The sequence below is a fragment of the Amblyomma maculatum genome, chromosome 2 (assembly GCF_055883805.1).
Source record: "Amblyomma maculatum isolate TAMU_Amacu chromosome 2, ASM5588380v1, whole genome shotgun sequence".
Lineage (NCBI taxonomy): Eukaryota > Metazoa > Arthropoda > Arachnida > Ixodida > Ixodidae > Amblyomma > Amblyomma maculatum.
In genome coordinates, this window is record NC_139345.1 from 24,924,989 (window position 1) to 24,950,151 (window position 25,163).

General features: G+C 44.3%; 1 protein-coding gene across 1 annotated transcript in view; it reads right to left on the bottom strand.

Moving 5' to 3' along the window:
- The window catches only part of Pgant9 (polypeptide N-acetylgalactosaminyltransferase 9), a 146,133-nt gene that overhangs the window by 2,540 nt on the left and 118,430 nt on the right, over positions 1 to 25,163 (bottom strand). Inside the window, exons 3-11 of the mRNA XM_084593521.1 lie at positions 21,166 to 21,512; positions 19,478 to 19,644; positions 18,643 to 18,807; positions 17,866 to 18,079; positions 14,966 to 15,083; positions 13,530 to 13,715; positions 11,914 to 12,042; positions 10,702 to 10,812; positions 8,310 to 8,438 (exon numbers count right to left, since the gene is read on the bottom strand). Coding sequence (XP_084449647.1) covers positions 8,310 to 8,438; positions 10,702 to 10,812; positions 11,914 to 12,042; positions 13,530 to 13,715; positions 14,966 to 15,083; positions 17,866 to 18,079; positions 18,643 to 18,807; positions 19,478 to 19,644; positions 21,166 to 21,512 — 1,566 coding nt within the window. The remainder of the gene's footprint in view (positions 1 to 8,309; positions 8,439 to 10,701; positions 10,813 to 11,913; positions 12,043 to 13,529; positions 13,716 to 14,965; positions 15,084 to 17,865; positions 18,080 to 18,642; positions 18,808 to 19,477; positions 19,645 to 21,165; positions 21,513 to 25,163) is intronic.

The following is a 25,163-nucleotide window of genomic DNA, read 5'->3' on the forward strand; positions in this document are numbered from 1 at the left end:
CCAGCTACAGTGAAAGCTCGTTAATTCACAACTCGTTAATTCGAAATTTTGGATAATTCGAAATAGTCATCGTGGTCCGGTCCGCAGTGCATAGAAGTCTATGCGCGTAACAGCTTGTTAATTCACTCAAAAATTGGCGCCGCCACCCATAATTCGAACTGCGCGCCGCCAAGCGGCGCTGTTAAAAACCATCGTTGGAAGCTTTCACGGCAGAACGATAGATGGCACAACCATCGGGGCGCCGCTAGGGCGCTGGAACAAGTACTAAACAGTCTTTCCTGCCGCGACTCCTTCGAGGAACGACGTTTTAGTGTTATCGACCACGGTTTCATGTTGCATTTCGTGAGCCCTCGTTTTGCACGCCGCTTGTTGTGAGCTTGTGTCCGCGAGATGTGTTCGCGTGGGAAATACTGTGCCAAGACGGTAAAGGAGAAAGTGGCTATTTTACGCGAGGTGGATGAACGGAAGGCCAGCAAAGTGGAAATCGCGAAAAAGCACGGGATTCCACCAAGCACGTTGTCGACGTACGTCCGAAATAGGAAGGCCATCGAGGATGCCTATGAAGCCGAAGATTTCGCCAGCAACAGAAAAAGGCTTCGGTTAGCCAAGTATCCGGAAATTGAGACCGCTGTGATCACGTGGGTGAAAGAAATGAGAAGTGCTGACATTCCACTGAGCGGCCCAATTATCATGGCGAAGGCGGCCGATTTCGCCCTGTGCTTGAATGTGGAAGATTTTGTCGCCTCCGAAGGATGGTTTCACCGCTTTAGAGACAGACATAATCTTGTCTTCCGGGTGTTGTCTGGAGAAGCCAAAGAAGTGGATGCAGAAACTTGTGCCACGTGGCGAAGCGGTGCTCTGCAGCAGTACTTAGAAAGCTACTCGGCACATGATATATTCAATGCTGATGAGACGGCTTTGTTTTATAAGCTCCAGCCCGACAGAACAGTAACATTTAAAGGGGACAGCTGCGCTGGCGGCAAGCGAAGCCAAGCGAAGCAAAGAGCGGATTACTGTTCTGGTCGCCGCTAATATGACCGGGACGGAGAAGGTCCCTCTTTTTGTTGTCGGCAAGGCACATAAGCCTAGATGTTTCAAGAACATTAGGACGCTGCCGACGGAATACTCCGCCAACAGCAAGGCGTGGATGACGGGCGAATTGTTTAAAAAATGGCTCTTGAAATTCGATCGGAGGATGGAGCTAGGGAAGCGTCAAGTTCTCCTCATTGTGGATAACTGCTCAGCACACAAAGTCGACGCCGAGCTGAAAGCCACAAGGCTCGTCTTTTTGCCCGCCAACACGACTGCGGCCTTGCAGCCGATGGATCAGGGGGTGATCAGAAACATCAAATGTTTCTATAGGCGCCACATGATCGAGCGCATGACTTTGTGCACTGGAAACCAGAAGACCAGCACCATCACATTGCTCACAGCAATGCACATGTTGGTGCGTGCATGGGAGCAGGTCACGCCGTCCACAATTGCAAACTGCTTCCACCACTGTGGCTTTGCTGCCGGAAGTATGAAAGAAAGTGGCGACGATGGGAGTCTGGAGCCTCTGCCTGCGGCTGTGCGTGCTGTGCTGCAGGACGTCAGTTTTGATGATTACGTTGGAGTAGACAGCGATGCAGCAGTGTGCGGTGCCCTAAGTGATGAGGACATTGTCGCTGAAATTGTTGGGGAGCAGTCTGTCCCAGAAGAGGCAGAAGACGAGGACGACGACGAGGAGCAAGAGCCCGTGCGTCCATCCGCGGCAGAAGTTATGGGAGCGCTGAATGTCGCGCGCCTTTTCTTCAGCTTTGAAGAGGGGGAAGAAGACTCCCTGCGTCGCATTCGCATGCTAGAAGACCGAGTGAGTACGGTAGCCCTCAGAGAGAAGAAGCAGAAGATGATAACAGACTTTTTTGCTAAATAAATGTTTTTCGTGCCCTCCGGGCATCAAACGCCTTCATTTTTGCTCACTTTCATTAGTTCGAATTTTGGTTAATTCGAACTGGCCTGGCGGCCCCGTGGAATTTGAATTAACGAGCTTTTACTGTATTGCCCACCAGCGCAATGCTCGTGATTTTCCATTCGCAAAGCCAACACTAGCGCTTGATTTTCAGTGAACGGAGCTTTTAATGCTGCCGCGTTGAAACTATAGATTCTTAAAAGTCTCTTGGTAGGTAAACCCTTATATAGTATATATAATCTCGATGGTATGGAATTGTGATTGGTCTGATTTTTGCGATAAAATTCTGAAAATGTCAAAGTCAGAGCGTGCGACATATATACAATCATTACAATTCGGGATAATGCAAACAATTTCTCAAGCTGTGGTGGATGATAGAACATGTGAGCCACCAGACACCTGCCAGCGCATGTTTGATGACATAATGCAGTTCAAAAGAAACTGTTTGGTACCACCATAACAGAAGAAACTACTGCGAATTTCTCCAGCCAAAAACAACTTAGGCAAAAAAATAACGAATAAGGTGAAATATTGTGGGTATGATCGCACTTAATTTTTGGCATAATTTTTGGCATAATTCGGTCTTTTTTTCGTTCCCAGTCAACGGCTTATAGATGCAATGCATATTCATACGACTAATAGGATTGTATTCTCACGTGGACTTGGATAATAGATCGTGAAAGCATTAGAAAAACTTGCGTGGTTTCCGATCTCCGTCCAAGAGGCAGTGAAAAAAAAGTGCTAGTGGGGGCAATAGTAGCCACAGTGAGGTAACATTCGTGGGTGGATTTCTTTTTTTTTTTTTTAGCGGGTTCCTTAGCTTCATGCCCTTGCTGCTGCACAATGATAACATCTCAGTATGTTCATCTTTTGATGAGATCTCCTGTGGGAGTGATGCTCTGGGAGAAGATAAGATAGCAAAGATGACAGGCTCTGGCCAAAGCTTGCAGAAATCGCTTGGTTTTAGACACTCTTTGCGGCTTTGATGAGGGTGCAGAGCTAAGAGATGAAAACTGAAACTCGTTTGTACAAGTTTCAGAAACGAGTTTCAGGAAGCTTGCTTCTAGACACACTAAGAAACAAAAAGTCCAGCGTAAACTAAGATTATTCAAGGCGCAGTAATAAGAGTAAGTTCTGTGCCAAAGTATGTTTCATTTGTGACCCTTTGGTGCCTGTTTTAAAAAAATATATTTTAATTTCACTTCCCGTGAGAATTGTCTAAAAATTCCAAAAGAAAAATTCTAATGCAAGAAATCCACAGAGGTAGTCTTTGTGAGTATTCAAGTCAAACTTGAAAGCTTTGTGTGGAGCTGAAAATTTACAGGTAACGTTTAGAAAGTGGTCTTGGCAACCGCTCCCAACCAATTTGGGCAACACATTCCCACGCGCAAACCTCCTGACTGAGCAGAGTTAAGGGAGGAGAGGAGGAGCATCATTTTCGATCTCCCATATGTTCGATGCTATTGAAACTCGCTTAAAAGTTCTTGCGTTGCAGAGAGGATTGACGAGATGCCTATTGCTCGTGCACGTTTTGTAATTTTAGTAAATAGGTTTTCATGAGCTCTTTAAGGAGCCTCCTGGTACATGCACGCAATGCATGAGGACTTCGTTAAATCAAAAGTGTGTATAAAATTACCTCATTAAATTGCAAAAAAAAATGCATAGTTTTTAACGCGGCAGAGAGATTTGAACAGTAAAACCTCGTAAGTTCATAAAATTCGTTAAACTAAGGTTCATTACATAAATTTTAGTGGTTCCAAAAACAGACAGCAGGCCCTTACATTGCTTGGAAACCTTTGCAGCCATTTCTTCAGTTTCAAGCACATCACAAATCATTAAGTAATGAAAATACCCCTGTTAACCTTGAGTAATAAAAGGAACACACAAGTGGCTCAAATGGGTGCCACTAGGCAGTAGAACAATACATCAATTCAACAAATGACATGCAAAAATTTCTCATTCAGCTTCAAACCTACAAAGAAAAGATATCATCATTACATAAGGTTACTTAGAGGCAGAGCTAGTCTCCTCTGATAATGCAGAATTCGAAGTATAAAAAGCACCTTTAAAAATTTGAATACAGCCTAACCCACTTATAACAATATTGAAATGTCATGGAAATGTCATTGTAGGCCGAAAAAACAAAGAAAAATTATACACTACACAGTTAATGAAGATGAGGTATCTTACACTTTATTTTGAAGCGGGAAGAAACCCATAATCTGTAAGTGTTGTCTGTTTCATGGCAATCTGGCCGACATCTTTCTGCAGGGCATCCAACTGCTGAACATAGTTCAGTGGAAGGTTCTTAGAAAAAGCAAAGTCCTGCAGGGATTCGATAATTCTCAAAGCATCTTAATGAGACGCAACCTGTACAGGTTCCTGTTCATCGTTTTCGTCGCTACTGTCACCGTCCTCTGCGCCAGTGACTGCTGCAATGATAGCCTCGTCTGACAGCTCTTCATCTGTTGTGACTGTATCCTCGGCATGTAAAAATTCCTGATGTCCCAACGCGTCACCGTCACTACCACTCACTGTGAACCAAAGTTTGGTCATTGCTGTGTCGGCAGGTGATTGATTGAATGTCCTTTATTGAATGGGAAGGCTCATGGCCATGGATGGGGATAAAGGGGAGTAGACATAATCTTCATTGTTTATTTAGGTCGTCACTCGAATCACATTGCTCTAACCAGGCCACTAAGCGAGCCATACTTGGCAAATATCATCTGTGTGTTTGCATCAGTTTCTAGAAGGGAACGGTAGTTCAGGCGGTAGGGTTCGATCTCGGGGCGTCCAGTAGAAAAAGCAGGGCATTCCCAAAGTAAATGAGATATGCCGCCGCAGGTTAGAGTCGTACAGTGGGGGCACGTAATCATTTTCTCTTTATACTGACGCCAGCGGGCCATAATACGTGGCGTGTAAGCCGCATGGGCGATGAGCTTATTCAAAAAGACTTCTTGACTTCGGGTGAGGTGGGTTCTTCTCGTAAAAGGTGGGTCTGGTGTGGCCACCTGCATGCGATGCTGACTGAGGCTACGAAGACTGGTCCGAGTATAGTGCATAAGGGCAAGAGAAGGGGTGAGTTGCCCGCCCAAGGTCGAATAAGGATGAAGCAAGGGGGGTGGGGAAGTAAATGTGGACATCCCACCTGCCAAGGCAGCCGCGGCGTGTGCCGCCGCATTGCCCCCGATTCGTCCGAGTGACCTGGGGTCCAGTGAATAGCGACAGTTCTGGTCGCGAGTTGGTGGCGTTTAAGGAGGCGCTGTATAGCCGTAGCTGTTGCATCTTGTGAACCCGGAGTAGCGATTTCCTTGTAAGCTTCAAAGGAATCAGTAAGAATACGTAGTGACCCAGTTCCGGTGCAAGGCACTCCTGACAAGGCTCCCCAAATCGCGAGGAGTTCAGCGTGAAGAGGGGTACCCTGAGGTAGATGGCAGGCATAAGCGCCTGAAAGGGAAGGGTTGTCATCGCATACCCAGGCCATAGATGCGAATTCGCTTGTAATGGATGCGTCGGTGTATATGTCAGTCGTATCGGGGATTCGCTCTTGTCGGTGATGGGCAGCTAGGAGCTCCCGGGGAATGACAAAATCGCGGTTTATAGGTCGGCGATGGGCGCGTGTGACTACTGGCATCTCCCAAGGGGGAAGTGATGCATATAGGGCTGGTGTTTTGTCGTTACGCTGTTCATCCCAGGCCAGCAGGCGACGCCCCTGGACAGTGTTCTCTAGACGTATTCGATGACGCGTCTGTGACTCGGTAACGATGGTAGTGAGCGGTGGAAGAGCGGCCAAACGCTCAAGTTCGGCTATAGGAGTGTGCTTAGGTAGACCGGTAATAGTGCGTAGTGTAGCGCGATGAAGGCGTTCGACCTTAGCGAAGTCAGTCTTCGACAGTTGGAGGACCGGTGTACCATAGAGGATTTTTCCGACCGCCGCTGCTCTGGCCATCGCACGGCAGGCATGCTGCCGCGCACCGCCGTGCCGGTTGGACAGGCGACGAATAGTATGTAGCAGTGCTGGCCAAAGGCGTTGTAACTGACGAACCCATTTCTGGGGGCTGTTGCAGCTTGATATGGGCAGGCCAAGAATGCGGATTTGCCCATTTGAGGAGGTGATGGTGTTGCCTCCGATGTGAAGATGGATCTGCATACTGGGGTTGGTTTTATGTTTTCCGTCAATACTAATCAATTCTGTTTTATGTGGTGCGAGTTCGAGGCCAATTTTGGTTAGTGTATCTTCAAGACAAAGAAGGGCCGCCTCCATAGAATATTTGTCTACGTAATCCGCTGCCTCAGTCCAGACGGTAATATCATCGGCATATATAGAGCTTCGCGACCTTCTGTGTTGCCAGCATCCCCAGCGAAGCCCGCCTTCCTAAAGCAGTTCATGATGGTGGAGGAGCTTACTTCTGCCCATGCTGCAAAAATTAACTGCACTGCCATCAGGAGTGAGATCTGGAAGTCTGGCGCTGATCGGCGTTCTCGAACAGAAATGTCGATGTTCAGTGCGGGCCTGCTCAAAACATGTCTGTGATGGAGTGCCTTGAAGCAAGCAATCACGCCTGCATCCATAGGCTGCAAGCCTGCAGCAGTTTTAGGTGGGAGGAAAAAACTTCCATATGTGAGAGCTTCTGAGCTGTTTGGTGTGCAGTGCAATTGCCGAGCACCAATGCCACCTTCCTGCCTTCGCATGTAATCCATGCTTTCTCGTTATGACTGCAGTGAACAGGGATGTTTGCGGCACCACGAAAACAGCGGGGATTCTTGGATTTCCCTATGACAAAGGCCGGGCACTTGTTGCTGCCGTCTATGTTGGCAGACAAGATAATGGTCACGCACAATTTGCTTTGCTTGCCACCCTTACAGGGATCGCCTTTGACGGCGTGCGTCTTTGACGGTAGCATCTGGAAAAACAGCCGTCTCGTCCCCATTGTACAAGTTGCAATTCACGTATGCTTCTCGGATGCAGGGCAATGTTTCCTCAAGCCACTTCTGCCTAGCGTCGATAGTGAGCGATCCTGCCTCACCCACGACTTCCTTGTAGACGCTTCCACGTCTTTCCTTGAACCGTTGAATCCAACCACCACCAGGCTGGAAATCGGTGTTGCACAGAAGGTATGCGAAGTGCTTTGCCTTCTCCGCTAAGATTGGGTCACTAATTGGCAAGTTCGCTGCACGGGCATTCAAGAACCACTGGTAGAGCGCCTGTTCTATGTCTTTGTAGGCCCCGTGCCGAACCCTTTTCCGGCCGTCGTCCATTGCATGGGCAGCACTGGCATCACTTTCGTTCGCTATCTTGAGCGCACCGTGGATGATTATCTATACTGTAGGTTATGTCAGGCTGTACTTGTGCAACAAGTTGCACACTTTTACGCCGTCCTTGTGCTCACCATACAATTTTCCGCTTATGTTCTAGCGGTATTGCCATTCGCTTCCTCTTCTGCGCCGGTTGTACCGCGCTTCCTGAAAAAAGATCCTCCATTGCTATTCACAAAAAATACAGGACCAGCAAGATTATGGAAACGATGATGGCCCACTAAGAGAACCACGCTAGAAAGACGTGCATGAACACTGCTGCACACCTGCCACAAAACATGTGCAACCGCGAAGCGGGGAGCTGAACAAAGCAAATAGGGGAGGATAGTGCAGCGCAACATGATCAGCGCACTATCAGAATGAACTGCTCCACCATGCAGAGGCATAAAGGACGAGTTGCCTAGGTCACCGGTTGTCTCAAGGGGGAAGCTCTCCCTCAGAACAGCCGTGCCTAGCAGCGCCTTACGCTTTCCCTCCTCCTCCGCGTGAGGAAGCGCTCCGTCCTTCCCGCGTCTCCGCAGCATGCAGGCTTCCCTGGCGCATCTGACCAACACCAACGCATTGGCTCGACGTGCTCTGTCCCGATTTCTTTTCTTTTTTTATTGTTGCAGCACCGGCATTGTCGGCGTCTCCGCTTACGAGTGTGCTTTCGTGGCCGCCGCATTTCTGCGTTTTTGTTGAGTTTCAGTGACCATATTTGATTCTTATAACCGATAATATAATATGACAGCATTGTAATAAGCGGTTTATTCTCCCATAGAACACATGGCAAACCTGAAGATGCAGCGGCTGCCTATTGTTATATCCGATATAGTTAAAACCAGTATTGTTATAAGTGGGTTTGGCTGTATATGAATAAAGCAACTAACTACCTTCCTGCATCAGAAACAGACCACATACATTAAAGCACATATGTGTGCTGAACCATCACATATGTAAAAAATTGTGCAGCTTGTAAACTTCACTGCGAGAAGGGGCAGTCGATAGCAATGAATAAAAATATGCTGCAGACAGTTCAGAAGTAAAAAGTTTAAGAACATACTGCATCGTCGTAGATCCACAGTTGGTTGCCCTTTGATCCATGGCATGGGTAGAGAACAACATCAGAACCAGCGTAATCAAGGCATGCCTCATCTCGCCGGATCTCGCCTTCTTTACTAAGCATCCAGTACTGAAACGAGAAAGAAATAAAAGTACAAATAAGTCAACAACACCGTCTGTCTTAAAGGCAGTCAAAATGTCCCAGCAGCATGTGATGCTGCTTCGTCAAGTGCCTAGAAGAATTCTACGAAAAGCTGATGGAGCGATTCTAAACCAGTGATTTTTCAAATGGATGTGCACAGACCCCCTGCTCACAAAAAAAAGAAAGGTCATGAGATGCCTCTGGCCTGGCTAGACACAATGTGCAGTGTTGAAAACATAGAAGTTCAAATACGACTTTTGCTTTTTAAAATGAAATAAATGCAAGAGGAGTGCCGAAAAGGAAAGTGCGCGCACAAGAGAGGGAGAGAAAGAGAGCGTCTACAGCTTCGGTGATACCAGCATTGGTGAGACTCAAGCTCTGGCTGCACTGCTGGATGGGGCTGCAATGTAAAGTGTTTCTGGTGTCCGACGAGCGAGTGGTGCGGTTTTGGGAGGAGTCGAATCTCTGGCAGGCATACCGGTGCTGTCAGCTCTTTTCAACATTGTCTGCAGGACGTGGCATACTGGCTTATTAAGTGCATGTTTTTTAGAGTGCCATCCAGCCTTGATTCAATCCCAATTCCATCATGACCTGCTTCCAGAACTGCAGCAGCAGTCCACACAAGACACAGTCAGTCCTGCACTTCAGTGACAAATTTTGGAGCTGCAAAATCTTTGCCCCAGAAACTGCCATCTCACCGAGCGACACAAAGACTGAAAAATGCATCAGCGAGCTTCTCAAGCTATCACATAAAAACACCCTAAAATGAGCAAATGGCAAAAATATTTTGAAGAGTACAGTAATTTTTAATCAGGGTAAAAATTAGTACATGCAGAAAAAGGCTACTTGAAATGCAAGTATGACATCATTGAATATAAAGTTTCTTTTTTTCAATGGTCCTTGCTCAGACGATGCCCACTGGTGGGATGAAATCGAACATTGCTATCTAAGAAGCACAGTGTGGCACGCTACTAAAATGGAACAAGACAGCTCGCAAAATGATGGAGAAGTGGTAGATCAGACTACAATGCAAATGGCATCACTCCTTCTACTTTCTCTTGAAATGGGCTGCACTGGCAAAAGAATTACGATCAAACGTGGCTTTTTTGACCAGGTGTAGCCCTGTTGGAGCACGTATATCAGTCTTGCAGCACACAGACGTGATGGGCGCATAAATTTCGCATTTGAATGATAAATAGTGGAGCAATTTCAGCAGTAATATCTTCTCAGCACATCAACTGATCTAAACCTTCAGCTCGTTAGTTCCAGCTGTGCATAAAAATTTTCAAGGTGCATTAAACTGTTCACAACTGGGGCAGTCCCATCTGAAGGCATCGAACATGCTTTCACAACAGTGGCAGAAATGGGCCTCCAGAAAATTATTCAAATGGTGTTCCAGGTGATTATTTATTTAGATGCGCTCAGGGACTGAACGCATTACAGAGGGTGGCTTAGATTTTACTACTGTTTCAGATGCAGTTCCACTGCCGCAGTGAGGCAAGTGCTCAAATTTGAACCAATGAAAACAAAACTATACCGCAAGATACACACATGTGGGCTGGCTATGAGGCTGCTTTCCATCTTGCGCTTATCACGTATGGCCAAAAAGATATGACGAGGTACAGGAAGTGCATATTAAGATAGTGAGCACTGCTTGAAAATGCCACGAATTCTGCCAGTGCTTTTAGAGGAGCAGGAAAAATTTGATTTTCAAATATTCACTCAACATTTTAAATGGTCAATTGTGTGGCATGACTCATATTGAACAGCACATTCTGTTCACAAACTATTCAAAATTTTCAATATTTCCATAATCCCACGCATCTTCTGTTACACTGTTGTGGATGGACTGCGCAGCCAACAAGTGAGAGCTCTGGCTTCAATTTTTGTTTTGTTTTCGTAGCCAATGGACCTTTTGGCAGTGTGACACAAAAGTGAGGAAAAACTTCATTTTGTCCCAGCATGTAGCAATATTTTCCATTTGGCACAATTTGGTGCAAGTGGTGCAGCAGATCCACCGGTGCACCTGCTTACAGCAAAAGCCCCATGTGATAGGCCACTGCAGAGGTCAGTGGCAGTGGATGATGGGTGTGCAGTCACGTGCAAACAGATGGTTGGCAGCCATCACTGTAGTCCCTCAGTAATATCACTGCCATAGTCACAGATGCCATAACTTTCGCAGCCATTATTGCAGCAATGACCCCATTACAGCGTCAATGGAGGCTTGCTTCAAAAAAATGCAAATACCCACCTGATTTCCTCCCTGGCCATGGCAGGGGTACATTCCCACAGGCTTGTGCATGTTGTCCCGACCAGCAGGACTGTCCAGGCAGCTGCTGCCACCTTGGCCCTTGTTGCGCACCTGAAAGCAGCCACTTACTGGTCAGGCTTGGTTACAACCACCCCGTGCAGAGAGGCTGGCAAGTTGTAAATCTCTGAAAGCACTGTTAGGTTATGGTACGGTTGTGATGCAGGTGGCTCTGTCCAGAAATACCATTCCTTCCAGGCAATACTATATAGAAAGATTGCACTGGCCAACCATTTATTTTAGCAATTAGAAAGTTTAAGGTGTGAGAAGCAGAAGTAGCAATGCTGAGAAAATAAAGAAACCATCTACTGTAGAGTCATCTGAACCCATATTAAATACATATGATTTTTTACAATGTCTTAAGGATCAGAGCTACTGAATCACTGCATGCTTCTTAGTTGACAGGTGAGTAACAATGATAAAATCTACTTGAACACCGTAAGCTAGGTGACCATGTAACAATTAACCGTTGCAGAACAGCACCACAAGCAGTGTTCTCAAAAATTTCAAAATGTGTTTCTATGTGTACATTTGTGTTTTGTATGCTTCAAGAAACACTTGAATGTCTGGAGCTTCCCACTGTCAAATGAGGTTTAGTACTATTTCACAAGTCAACAAACCATATCTGAGTTAAGCAAATGCAAGGGGGATAAAACAGGTTGTGGCAATGACATGACCACTTCTGCAGGTGATGGGCTAGAGCAAGCAGGTTTCTTTTAATGTGTGCTCAAAAACGTAGTCAGCTTTCAAACTGCTAATGGTATGCAAGAAGTTTCCATCTATAGCTGAAATTAAGATGATGAGCTGTTACGACCCCAGCTGGAAAGAGACCTCTTCACTCGTTAATACCGGTCTGTTAAAAATGGCACAATGTGTATTAAGAAAAAGGGCAATATCAAGATGCACCACACAGTAAGGCAAGGATGATGAAATTAAATAGTCTGCTGGGATAGGGTGACACTCAGCCTGGCCAATGATTAAATTCCTACATCTGTGAGATGAACACCAAGCCAAATTATGCCCATCTGTTCTGGGAAATTACCAACAGTGCTGGTATGGTTGTTTTATTCTGCTTTGTCTACGAGCTTTTTATTCGCACTTCTGGTTCATGCTAGCAGCAACAATATATAAAACATGTCTGCACTGTATACAAACCTCTCCAGAGGCGACTGCATCTCCAGGCACGAAGAGCTCTGGATAGATGGTGCGCACATACCAGTCAAATGAGCGGCACTTGAGCTTTTCCCTGAGCTTCTTCCTTGCGCTCACATCTCCAAAATCACCCTGCAGGACAAAGAAGGCACTGTGAGAAATGTAGTAGCCACACTTGTGGTAACACGAGCAGAGATGCAGTTATCTTGACTGAGGCAGTTCTTGCTTGTTCTGCCCGACGCATCTTACCATCACTGAACTCAAGCAGCACTTTCAGTTTATTCCAATACAGTCGAACCCGGATATATCGAACTCGAAGGGGATCGCGAAATAGTTCGATATATTGCTAGTTCGATATATCGATAATTCGATATACAGAAATCGGTTTGTGACGGCACTTACGATGCGAAAAAACGATACCATATTTGTCGCGTAATCAACCCACTCGCATAATGAACCCACCCTCCACTTTTGCACCCGAGAATTTGAAAAAAAAAAAAAAAAAATGCGTAAAGGCCAGCTCGCTCACATGCAAGCGTTTAAGCGATCTCAGCGACGAGCGGCAGTGACAGAGCGAAAAATTTCAAACTTGTTGAACTGCGTCCCTCTCGCCGCTCGAGCACCGCGGCAGCTCAAAACAAGGTTTCTGTGTCGCCGTGGCAGAAATCGCGAGCGTTTTCGCTTGCATGTCGATGGCGCGCGTCACTCACTCCGTTTCAGTGGTCTCATCCACAGCTCATTTCTTGGCAGCGTGCCAAGATGCTGCCTAGCGATAACGTCCAGGCGTGTTTATCTTTTGATAGCTCCTGGGGTGGCGGGGAGCGAACTTAGCAGAGAGCCCGTGATGGCTTGATTGCACAAGCCACCACTAGAGCTGAGAACACTGCACGTTTCTTTGCCAGTCTCTAAGGCTCTGCTTCTGGTGCCACCACCTTCATCAACTTCCAAATTAATAGCTTTAAGTTTGGAAAATATCATCACTGCAACTACAGCGCTCTCATTCGTGCTTTCTTTGATGCCTACAACAGAGCTCTTTACTGCCACTGGCTCAAAAACAAGCACCAGTGCTGCAGCCAACGCACTTGAGATTGCACCACCAGCATCTCATAGGCAGCACAAAAGGGGTGAATTTGGTAGCGTTTTACCAATTCACGAATGGCAGTGGTGTAACCGCGGCATATTGGGGCGCATGACGCATAGTAATCACTCACTTTTAAAATTAAGCAGGCTTTCATTTTCTCCGAATAAAAAGGGCTATGCAAAGGCAACCTCATCAGAAGCACCTAGATCAGGGCATTCTTTTTTTTTTGGTTCTTGACAATTTTTTAATTTACACCTTAGCGTTAAAAAGCGTAACGAACAGTGTCCACATTTACTGGACAGTTTGTATACACTGCATTTCTTAGTGGGAGCCTACTCTAAGAGTCTCCTCTTACAACTGACCTTCAGCATGTGGTGCTGCACTTATGCATGATTTTAGGCCTTAAAGCTTTGGCTCTGCAACTTACAGCTCGGTCTACACTTACTAAATACGTTTTCAGTGGCCTGGAAGTTGATAACAGGCAGACCTGCACATTCGCCTTTGAACAGTGCGCAATAGTGAAGGAGCTGGTACCCACCAGGTCATCACCAATGCGCTGGTAGTAGTACTGCTTGTACTCATCGAGCCAGACTTCAGCCAGGCGCACTGAGTTCCGTCGCAGTACGTTCACCCCTGAACGCCACTTGTAGGGGCTACGCTTGCGGAAGATGTGGCCCACGTGAGAGCAAGGTACAATCTCCAATGTGCCTCCACACATCCATGTCTGAAGGAAACAAAAGGAGGGCAGCTTCATATAACCGCTCTGTACTCTCTTTAATAATAGATGGCCATTCGTTTGGCCTCAATATGCACACTTTGGCGGGGCTTATGTTTGTTTCAGCAAAAATTACACATATTCTTTTTTCCACCAGTCACAAATGGGAGAAAAAGTGTGCTTACTGCATCAGCTAGGCTGTTTGTATGAAAAGGAAAAGGAAGCACAGCTGAAATACTGTACTGAAGTAACATAGTGTCTGCTATGTGTTTGCTCCCCTCAAGATAGCGGACAAGAAAATGTCAGACCGACTAAGACGACGCAGAAGGTATTCGATTAGAGCGTAAGAGACCCTAGATCACAGAACAAGCATTATGCTCTCTTTACAAACAGCCAATTCAGAAGCGCCACTTGTAGGGGACACTGAACACAAATTGGCCTCCATCGATTAATTATCACAGTCTGCTGATAAAGAGCCTACATTAGATGAAAATGAATCCGCTACAAGGTAGAAAATACAAAAAATAATTAAGTAAGAACTATGACGATGTCAAGCATTTCGTACGAGTATCTCCAAAGCTAGACCACACTGTCATGGACTTCCTGTAATCATTTACACAGTCCACACTTGTCTCAACATTGTCATTGTCATAAATGTGAATCAAGTGCCAGGAAGAAACAGTGCATTTTCAATTTCAAGTCCCTCAACGATAAATATGTCTCACCACTGAACAAATGTCAATAGAGATACAAGAAAGCAAGAAATCAAATTTTTCTCACAACAAAAACTGAACTGAGCCGTCTTCAGTGCTCCTTTAGCTTTTATTACCAGCTGTGCCACTAACAACAGAGTTGCATTCACAATGTAGCTGCATAAGGCACATCAAGAAAAGCCAAACCACACCTAAGCCACACATGTGGCCAGACACCAGTCTTACAGGTGAAAATGTTCAGAACTATTACTTAATGCTTGACTGTTGTGGCTCTGAGAGCACAGCGACGCATGCATGGGAGATATAATATTTTGTATTCATGTAGTAGCACGCAAGAAACTGACAAAATATTTAAACAACATGACATTAATGGACATTCTGAACAGATGAGATGCTTTCATGGCTTATACCCCCAAGGCTACATGGCAAGAGCTCGAAACAAAGACTGCCATGTAATTTTAAATAGACATTTAGCTTTACATCGGAATTAAGCAACTGATACTAGTAAATAGAGTAAAGTGCCAATAACTAGGCAGTGATGAGCACCTTGAAGGACAGCTCCAGGTTTTCTCCACCCCAGATGTCGAATCCACTGTCATAAGTGCCCAGCTTTTCAAAGAAGGCCTTGTCTATGGCAAACAAGCCTCCGGCCATAGTGGGCGACCTGTAACGGAAGGAAGCACAGTTTAACAGTGTGCGCTAGTCAGTGCTACACTTCTTGCTGGCTTTCCCCAAGCACAGAGCAAATGACGTCTTCAACATAAAAAGAAAAAAGGAGGGGGAAGAAATTGTGAACACACTTCATTAGTCTGCCATCTTTCGTGTCATCAGATACAAATCATAAGATGACCTGAAGGTTGCACTCGATTTTAAACAGTCGTGCACAGGACACCAACAAGCCACAGGGAACCCACAGTTTCCACAATGCAACAAGGAAAACAAAGAACTGGCAATGCTGACAACTGCCACTGAGCTAGAACTGCCATGCGAGCTGACTGGTATCAGAAGGTGCCAATGAATGTTACGCTGCAATCCCCAGTATGTACAAAAAAAGAAGTAATCAATGTTTTTTTATTATTGTTCACACAAATTTGCCTCTGATTCAAAGCATCAATAAAAGCTCTTCGGGAATATATGATGTGCATGGCCACCTTTGGACGCTGTAAGCAGCATACCATGAGAAAAAGCAAAATGCTTTTCGACAGATACAGAGAACCAGCACAGCTAAAGTCACAATGCATCTGTGTGCGACGGGTAGAGCACATAGTGCTTTGCAGCATGCTAGTCTACTTTTGACAGCACATGCATATAACTGCTGATGATGTAAACATGAAAGACGCAAGTGAAATGACATTGCTGATGGTGGTGCCAAAGGCGATAATGATGATTTATTTAATAAATTTTAAAAATTAATTTTCAAAATATTAAAGCTATCGCACTAAGGAGTGTGTACACAGCCAGCATCCACACCATGCTCACATCAGCACTTGCTTCTCTGAAGCGAAAGAAGAAAAACTTTAAAACCCAAATTTAGCTATGCTTTGGAACGCCTGACTATTCTCCTCAACACACTCATAACAGCACCTTAGCAACGTTCCACAGTTAAATTAACAAATTATGTCCAAGAAAGCAGGACTTGATTAGATGGAGAGTATATTGGCCGTGTGAGCTTTCATAATGGAGAAAATAAGAGCACAATAAAACACAGGACAAAAAAACAAAAGACACAGACATGGTGCTTTGTGTGTGTGTGTGTGTGCATTTGTCTTTATCTTTCATACATATCTTTCTTTTCTTTTTTTTTTTTTCCAGCTTGCCAAACTGAAACTGAAGCCCAATACCTTCTTTTATTGTTGTGCAGTAGAAATAGGCCTTCTGCCAAACATGGATATGTTTAACTTGCCCTGCAGTATAAAATTTCAAGAAACAAAAATTTATTTGCTTCTGGGGTGAATCTAGTTTTCTTGTCATTCATATCCATGGATAAGTGAAACAAACTTTAATGGCAGTAATTCAAGAATACCTTTAAGACTAATTAGGACTGAGGTACTCGTGGTTCCCCTGCCATTCCACGGAGACAGGTAACATTACTAGTTTTTTGCCAGTGACTGCTGACTGAACAAAAGCTTTCAGCATTCTTCCTCAGAAAAGTTGAGTACTAAGCCCAGGGAAGTCATGTAAACCATTAGAAAACCAGTGGGTGCCCAAATCTGCCAACCCTCGAATGCAAGGCCGAAGCTCTGGCAACTCCACTACTCTGGCACTCCATTGACTCATGTACCCTCTGATGGGTACATACAGGCTATGGCCTGGCCTTGTGCTCGACTTTATAGATGGCATAGGAACAGAACCTGTGCCTTCAATCTCATCACCGTGAGCAAGCCTTGCACCTCATGACTGACTATTATTGATCCACTGTCTGCTTCTCAAGATATTCAGTTAAGCCACCAGGTCGGCTCGACAGCAAGACAAAACTCATGAAACATGAAAACAAAATTCACATTACTATGAGGGAGTTCTGACTGGTAAGAGCTAAGTTAGCACGAAAAAAAATAAGGCATTCGCACTCAAAAACACTGCAAGCTCCTTCGAGACTTTTGAGTGCGGTGACTGCAGCCTACAGCACCCAAATGTGAAGCACTAGTGTCGAAGCACCGCTTAACTAATAAGCTGGTGTGGAAGGTGTTCACACATTGCAACACTGACCTTCCAAGGAATATCATCAAGGAATGTTTAGTGGCATCTCATCATGAGAGAATACAGAAACGTTATCAAGAGCATCAATATACAACTCCCCTTGAAAAATAACAATGCGTAACAAAACATCAAGCAAGTTGCACTAATTTACTGTAGTCAGAGTGAATTTCTGTTATGGGAATAAAAGCTGCAAAGAAAAAACACATTCATAATTGATTACTCTTCTGCGATTGTTCAGTTACTTTTTATCCGTTGCAGTGCAAAAATCACTGTAACCAGCAACATTTCAGTTGGAGTAGTTGCAATAGGTTACTTGTTTTCTGTAATGTGCAAGAGACCAGTCAGTATGCACCTTGCTTATTTTTTTAATAAGAGTTCTAGACGACCAGATGAAATTTCTTTAGGGCAGGTATATCCTGTGGCTCGCTAAGTAGCCACGGGCTTCCTTCTGAATGCACAGGGGCCTAAAAATTTTCAGAAAATGAAAATCACAGAAAAGCTTTTCCTTGGCAGTCCAAGCACACAGCTGTGAACACAAGGAAGGTGTGCTGTGCACCTTCCTGCGCGACGAGTATGGCAGTGACACCAAGGAGCAAAAAATTTAAGAAGTTTTTCATTCTAGCATTAAAAAACCTTCTGTGGGCCTGTATGTGCACCGATGATGCCGATACAATGTTGCATTCAGCCATTCGGTTAGGTCACTACAAACTCAGTGCAAGCTATCATTTGCATTGTTAAAACCTACTGACCAGACAGGGTCCCACGAGTGCTTCCTGCGGTTGCGCTCTCGCTCAGGGACAGCATGCCAGCTGAACTGCAGGTTCCAGTCAAAGCCCCCCACATTGACACCTCCAGAGTCTCTGTAGTGGTACTCAAAGGTGCTGTCACTAATCACGTCAATCACGGGGCACACAACAGTGGTCGAATTGCGTGCTATCCGATCCAGGAGAGGCTCTAGCCAACCTGCAAGCAAAGCCACGACACATTCAAAACTAAGCCAAGCTAACTGAATTAACAAAGCTTCAAATGGTTGGTGGTTCATACTGGCATTTGGGTGCGCTTAAACGAATACAGAAATGAGGACACAGAACTGAATTAACTGTGGAGGAGAGAACTACTGGGAAAATAGTGCAAGAAGCCCTTTTAAAGGTTGTGCTTTGCTTTACACAGCAGCCTGGAGCCGAGTGAAAATGTGCAACTATTGAATGGAGTTCTGAAATACCTGCAGAGCTTTGGAAGTAAGCACCATTAAGCAAAACAGTTCTGCGCAAATTCAAGAAGTGAAAGAAGTTTCACAACAAAAGAGTATTTACTTTCCACTTAATTTCAGCCATGTGGCCACAAAATAAGACCAGTTTAGCTCATTAAGGTTTTTAACTTGTTGAAAAAAAATATATGTAATTCGTGAACTAGACTGACCTCCAGTTAATGGTTTCGAATGAATCGATCTATGTGACAGCCTCACAGCTACAATGCCATGCAGTACAGACATTTCACTGCAATTTCTCTCCCATGTTTCTACTTGCCTTCAGTGCACTCGCAATGCGAGTCCAGGTAAGTCAGCACGGGAGCTGTGGCAGCTGCAGCGCCGAGAAGCCGAGCCCGGATGAGACCTTCCCGCTTCTGAGCACGCACTATTTTCACCTTAGGAAAATGGGCAACATAGTCCTCCAGCTTCTGCTTCAGATGTGCTGCACGAGAACAAAAGACAAGGCTTGGGACACATGCTTTACGGAGGAAGTACCCATTCTGAGCACCAAATGAAAGCTAGGGAAGCAAATATTGCAAGGTGGCAAATGCACAAAACTAGACCAAAGGCAAGTTGCATAACTCCTGTCAGACTGAAGAGGGCCCCCTCCCCATTTTGCACTGCTTCTATAAAATATTGCCAAAACTTAGCTCTTAAAACGAGAAAGATGAATCAGTTCCCAGTGAGCAAGAAATTTTAATAAATTAACCACCATTGATCACCATTTTTTTTTTTTTCAGTGAAGGCAAAAAAAAAAAAGGTTCGTTTAGGATGTGGGCCAGCCATAGAAATAGAAAGTAAGCCTTGATTTGTCAGCAAGGAAGACTGACCTGCCCCATTTCCATTAAGCATGCAGTGGACGCAGCTTGAAGGGCGATATGCACTTTGTTCGCTGGCTATGATTAGCGTGCTTCTAATCATGTATGCTGAGAATTGGATAAAGTTCTGCTAACCTGCGCTACATGACAAACAGCAAAACACGAAAAGCAATCTTCTAAGGCGCTTAACATTCTTATTAACCTATAATGCGATGCATATAACTGGTTACTGAACCTTCTTTAAGTGTTAGTAGTCGAGTGAGATTGTAGCTAAGCCAGGACTGACGAACTCACGCATGTCCGAGTAGTCATCCACCAGGATAATTTCATGCAACAGCTTGGGAGGTGACCGGTCAATAATACTGTGCACGGTTCTAAGCAGTACGCTCCAGGCCTCATTGTGGAAGCAAACAATCACACTTGTTGAGGGAAGGTCTTTGAGGTATCGCTCATCCTTGCACCTGCAGGTGACAAACAAACAAACAAGTTGTTAGAGGCAATAAATACTTGATTGTTAGTTCCACTGGCTCTTCCTTTTCCCGTCTTTACACACTGTTTTCCGCCATGTTTGCTATTCATCAATTAGACCAACCCATGACATTTATCACTAGTAGAATCCCTTTATAGTAAAGTCACTGAGACCAGAAAAAATCTTTACTATATCAGGGTCTTTACTATATCAGTTGTCTGTGATGACATGGTCACGAAGTTGCTGTCTTGTAATTAAATGCTTGTTTACTGAGCACATCTTATCGCTTTATGAAAAAAGAAACATTCTAAAATATCTCTCTTATCGTCTGTTCGTGACGCTTTTACCTCATTTTGTTTGCATCTTGTGGAAGTACCTCTTAAGCATGAGGGCTATGAATACAACAGAGTTTAATTTCATGTGAAAATTAAAGCCTTGCATGAATTCGGCATCATCTTCTGCTGTTTCTGTCTTTTTAAAAGGCAATAGATGAGAAATATGCACGGCAGTTAAGCACTGCAAAACTGCACACTGCACACCTCCAGTTCTTGCCGCCACCGCCTTGTGCTTCGTGCTGCACAGTACTGCAAATGTTTGGCCATTTCTGCTATTCTCTATTTCTCACTGCACTTCTACTCTCTTACTTTCTGAACGGACTGCACCGCTTTCTTTCAATGTTCATAGACAGTTTTATTTTTTCCGCCACGCGCTGCGTGCCTTCTCTCGCGGCTCCAAGGCTTACGTTAAGTTGGCTTCTCCTCAGTGCTGCTGAGCCTAGTGGTAAAGCCATTAAGAAAAAAAAAAAACACTTGTTGCTTTCTTACTTTTTCCTAGAAAAAAATTAATTGCCTCGCGATTCTTTCTAGCGCGTGTGCGGCGACGTCATTTCGTAGGAAAATGCCACCGCAGCCAGATGCACTTTACTATAACCGATTTTTATAAATAGTCTTTACTATAAAGGGGGGAAAATGTACAGTTGTCTACGGATGAACTGGGACTTGAGTTTCACTTCACTATATCAGAGTTTTTACTATATCTGAGTATACTATAGCGGGGTTTTACTATTAACTACAACTAAGGTTTGCATAGTGCCCACTGGATCCAAGTACTTGAAAGCACTAAAAATACATATATTCTCATCACCTTTCTTTTAAGACAGATAATACAGAAACAAGAGCTATAACTTTATTTCACTGCACTCCCTAGTGAAACAAAAACAAAATTAAGGCTTTAAAAAAGCTGAGCAAAAATGTAGGTGCCTACTATGTAGTTCGCACCATCATTGTTACAGTGTGCAGAGTTGACCATCAAAAGTGGTTAGCATAAATTGTGACCACATGAGAGTGATGAACAAATACTAGGAGAAAGCAAAAAAAGAAGAAGAAGAAGAAGGCAACAAAGAATAAGAGGGTGTGAGAAGTTTATGTGATAATTTGGGAAGACAAATGCCACATAATTGTACATAACTGAATGGCATCAACATGAAGGAAGCCATCTTGCAGAGACCACTTACTCGCTGTCCCTCACATCTGGCAATGATCGATGCAAGGAGATCATATCGCTGATGTACTGGTTGAAGGCATTCCGGTCCCAGCCCAGTTTGACCTTCTCTTCCTGCTCCTTGGTTAGGCCCTTGAGCACGACAGGGCGACCCATCTCACCAGGACCATCAGGGTTCTGTGGAGGGGCCAGTACTCCTACGGGGGCTGGTGCATGGTCCACTTCATTTTTCTCTTCTTGGGATAAGGCCTTCTCCCTATTGGCTCGCCGCCGTACCAAGGGTGCTACGGGCTGCTCATCTCCACCACCATTGTGCTTCTCGGGGGATGGGTTTTGGTCCTGCTTGGCAGGCTCACCAACCTGCACAGCAAACAGGGTGGCGTCTGACATTTCACAGGCACTAGGTCATTTTGAACTAAGCAAAAAATGAAGAATGCAGCTACAGTTTAAAAGTGCACATTAAAAAACTTGTTTAACAAATTCAAGGAAGACTAGCCTGGCAAGTACTGCTAGTGGGTTTCGCCTATTTCTTTTCCTGCCTTTACACATTTTTCTGCCATGTTTACTATCCATCAATTAGACCAACCCCAGATGGTTATCACTAGTTTCACAAAGGTACTGGCATAACCTGGCCACTTAATATGCGATGGCTCATAGGTACTCCCTCAGGCTACCAGTATAGTGCAACAAAACAGTATTGTCAACTATACAGATATGCTAGAAATAAGCTGTGCTTGGAAGCATCACGAGACACATTTCTGAAATTAAATGAAAGGCTTTCGTAGTATTCCTAAACGTGCATGGCGTTGGCCATTGCTAATCAGGGACATGCTAATTTTGCAGAAAAGCCATGCACACAACCGATACAAATGATTCCAATAAATAGCAATGCTACTGGAACTGACACCTAGGTGTACACTCTTATATCTACTAACAAAATTTCAAACACACTACACATGCCTTGTATTAAGGTTCCCACGCCTGCACCCATGCTCTGATCATCTTCTCATAGAATACCTTGGTGAATGCAATATAAAAAAAGGGACGTAAGGCATATACCGGGTGATTTTTGTGAACTGTTCACAGGCTTCTATTTTAAATCCTGTGAGAGATATGTCGGTGCTGTTTGTGCATGCAGACTGTACAGCAAGGCAGACATTATGTAGAGGTGCAGACATAAGTAAACAGAGCACAGTTTTCCGCTCAAATTAAAATCACGCCTTCTGCACTGGAGATAACAAAACAATATTTGTTTTAGTGAAAGGGCACCTGTGTCTATTACTGGTTTGCATATATCATGGCTGCCAGTTTCAATTATGCAACGCGTGAAAAATTTTAGAAGTGAATAGTGTGCTCCATTTACTTTTGTCTGCACCAGCACAGAGCTCAGTGACTAAACAATTAATTGACTAAAATGAAGTAATTAGCTTAGAACTTTTGATTTTTGGGGTTAAAATTTATATTAGGAAAATGAAGGAAGTCAACGTAAGCACTCAGTGCAGTTCTTACATTTTTTCATCGACAATGCAGTTTGAAATATTTAACATCAAAAATATGCATTTTCTAGCTCGTAAAACTCTCTTCCCGCAATGCAGATTCTTGAAACTGCGTCACTTTGTCTATAAAATGCAGAAGCAGTAAACATAATTCCCACGAAAATATCATGCCCAGCGACACCGTTTAAAATGTGTACAGTGATGGAAGCCAGCCTTACGAGCTAAAACGTGTATTTCTGACACTAAATACTTCGAACTGCACTGCCAAAAAAATTTAAAAAGCAGACTCAGCATTTATGTTGACTGCCTTCATTTTCCCAGTATAAATGTTGACCTCTAAAATCAAAAGCAAAAAAGTTGATTACATAATTTTAGTTAATTAAAAGCTTAATTACTGAACTCTATTACGTACATGTCAATCTTGCTGTACAATGTTATTGCATAAAAAAAGCCTACGTTTCAAAACTAGTGGACCCAAAACACTTTGTACACCCAACAAGTGCAGGCACTGAACTTCCAACAGTACTTTAATTTCAGCACTTCACAGCCATACAAATAACGCTCTCTAGACCAAAGGTAAATCGCCTCGAGATCGACCTAGAGGTGGCACCACCATCGTTCCAATAGTGTGGATCAGCAGCTGGCGGCGCTCGCAGAAACGCACGTAGGTCTGCTTCCAAGTTTACGGCAGGGTTGTTGGCGAAGAAAACGTGCCTTCTGCAATGCATTCGTGATTTACTGTTTATAGTGTTCAAATATCGCAGAAAAACAGATTTGGCCAAAGATGCAAGAAAGAAGCGCGGATTTTAGGAAAAAAAAAAAAAAAAAAAGCACGCTACCATCAATCCTTTAGATCTACTAGCATCGTTTCGCATGCTTTTGGCGTTGTACCGCGGTCATGGGCCTTATATTTTGTTGTGTAGTACCACTTGCCTAATGACAGCTTTGTTTTTCTTACCGCCTTTTCAACAATATACTGCGCCAATGACTCTAAAAGATTTCCTGAAAGCTAGGAAAGTATAAGGGATTTCTTACGTATGTGATGTAGATAAATGATAAATTAGTAGTGTAATGGTTCTTTAGAATGCCAATAAATTTCACTATGTGAGAGAAGTTTTACACACGCGGCAAAATTTAGGACTGCTAGCGATTCATTTTCAATAACGTTAAATGCAAGCTACCAACCAGTCACTGCGAAGACACCGTATTGAACTGCGCATGTGCGCTGTCATGTTATGGCAAGAAATTTTAGAGGCTGAAGATATCTTTATCGCTGTAATACTGAACAGTGACTCACGGAGCGGAGCGAGCAACTGCGCTCGCTCCGCTCCGCCAGGTCGCGCCGCGCGGCTGCCACTCGTTCCCCCCAGATGCGCGCTCCGCGAGCAGAGGAGAGGAGGTGACACTTCGCGGATATAAGCGTGCTATGCCTCAGTGGTATCAGCTTGTGACTCAATCATATAGGAAGCAAAATATTAAGATTACTTGCAAAACAGGTGTCGGACATAAAACTGCCCGAAGGAAATGGAGTTCAACTTATCATGCAACTATAAGGATGTATTTATTTACTAGCTAAGCATGGGTAGTAGAAGCTATTTTACTCCTCTTGTCAGAAACAACGAATTTCTTCAGGAGGCAGCAGTACCACTTAGACAAAATGGGATTTAAATAGGCTACTAGTGAAGTAATTTGATCTAGGTGCATTATGTAACATTTATTGTAACAATCAGGTGCTGGGAACATAAGTTTCTCAAACGTTCGAGCATTTCTCTACAGCAAAATTTGCTCACTGCCCCTGTTATGGATGCGCAGAAGCCTTCAACGAAAAAAAAAAAAAAAAAAAAAAGAAAAGAAAGAAAAGGAAAAAGCATATGGGGTTTAATGCACCAAAGTGACATCGACTATGACGGATGATATAGTGGCGGGCTTCGGTGTCCTTGGCCTACTGAGGTTGTTTAACGTGCTATCAAATCCAACAGCAGAGAAGCACCCGATCAAACCTCCCAAACCCCCCGTTCTCGAACTTAGCAGTCGAGCGCCCTACCACTGAGGCACCGTGACGAAAATGATTCAGCAAAAAAAAAAGCACCCAACTCGATGGTGCATACAGAAGAGAGTGGCCTGCTCAAACTGCATTCTGCTATGCAACAGTCTGCAGTCGCATGCTTCAGTAGCTGTGGTATTCCAAACGGAAATGGGAATGTACGAGTTTTGAGCGTTTGAATTATGTTGTATTGACGGCAGCGACTTGTTTTGCTTTGACATGGCACCTAACAATCGCATCGCTTCGTTTAAGAGGCCGCGTGTCAAAGAATCACAAGCACCGAAGACCAACTGGCTGATGATATCCTTATCTAGCACGACATACTCAATATGAACAAGCATTTTTTATTTTTTTTTTTTGAGCATGGGATGACAGCCTGTTTACATTTCTTTTGCAAGAGGCAGATAGGTAAATAAAAGTGCACCAGAACCACAGAACAAACAAAAAACACGCCTGTACACACCGCACACA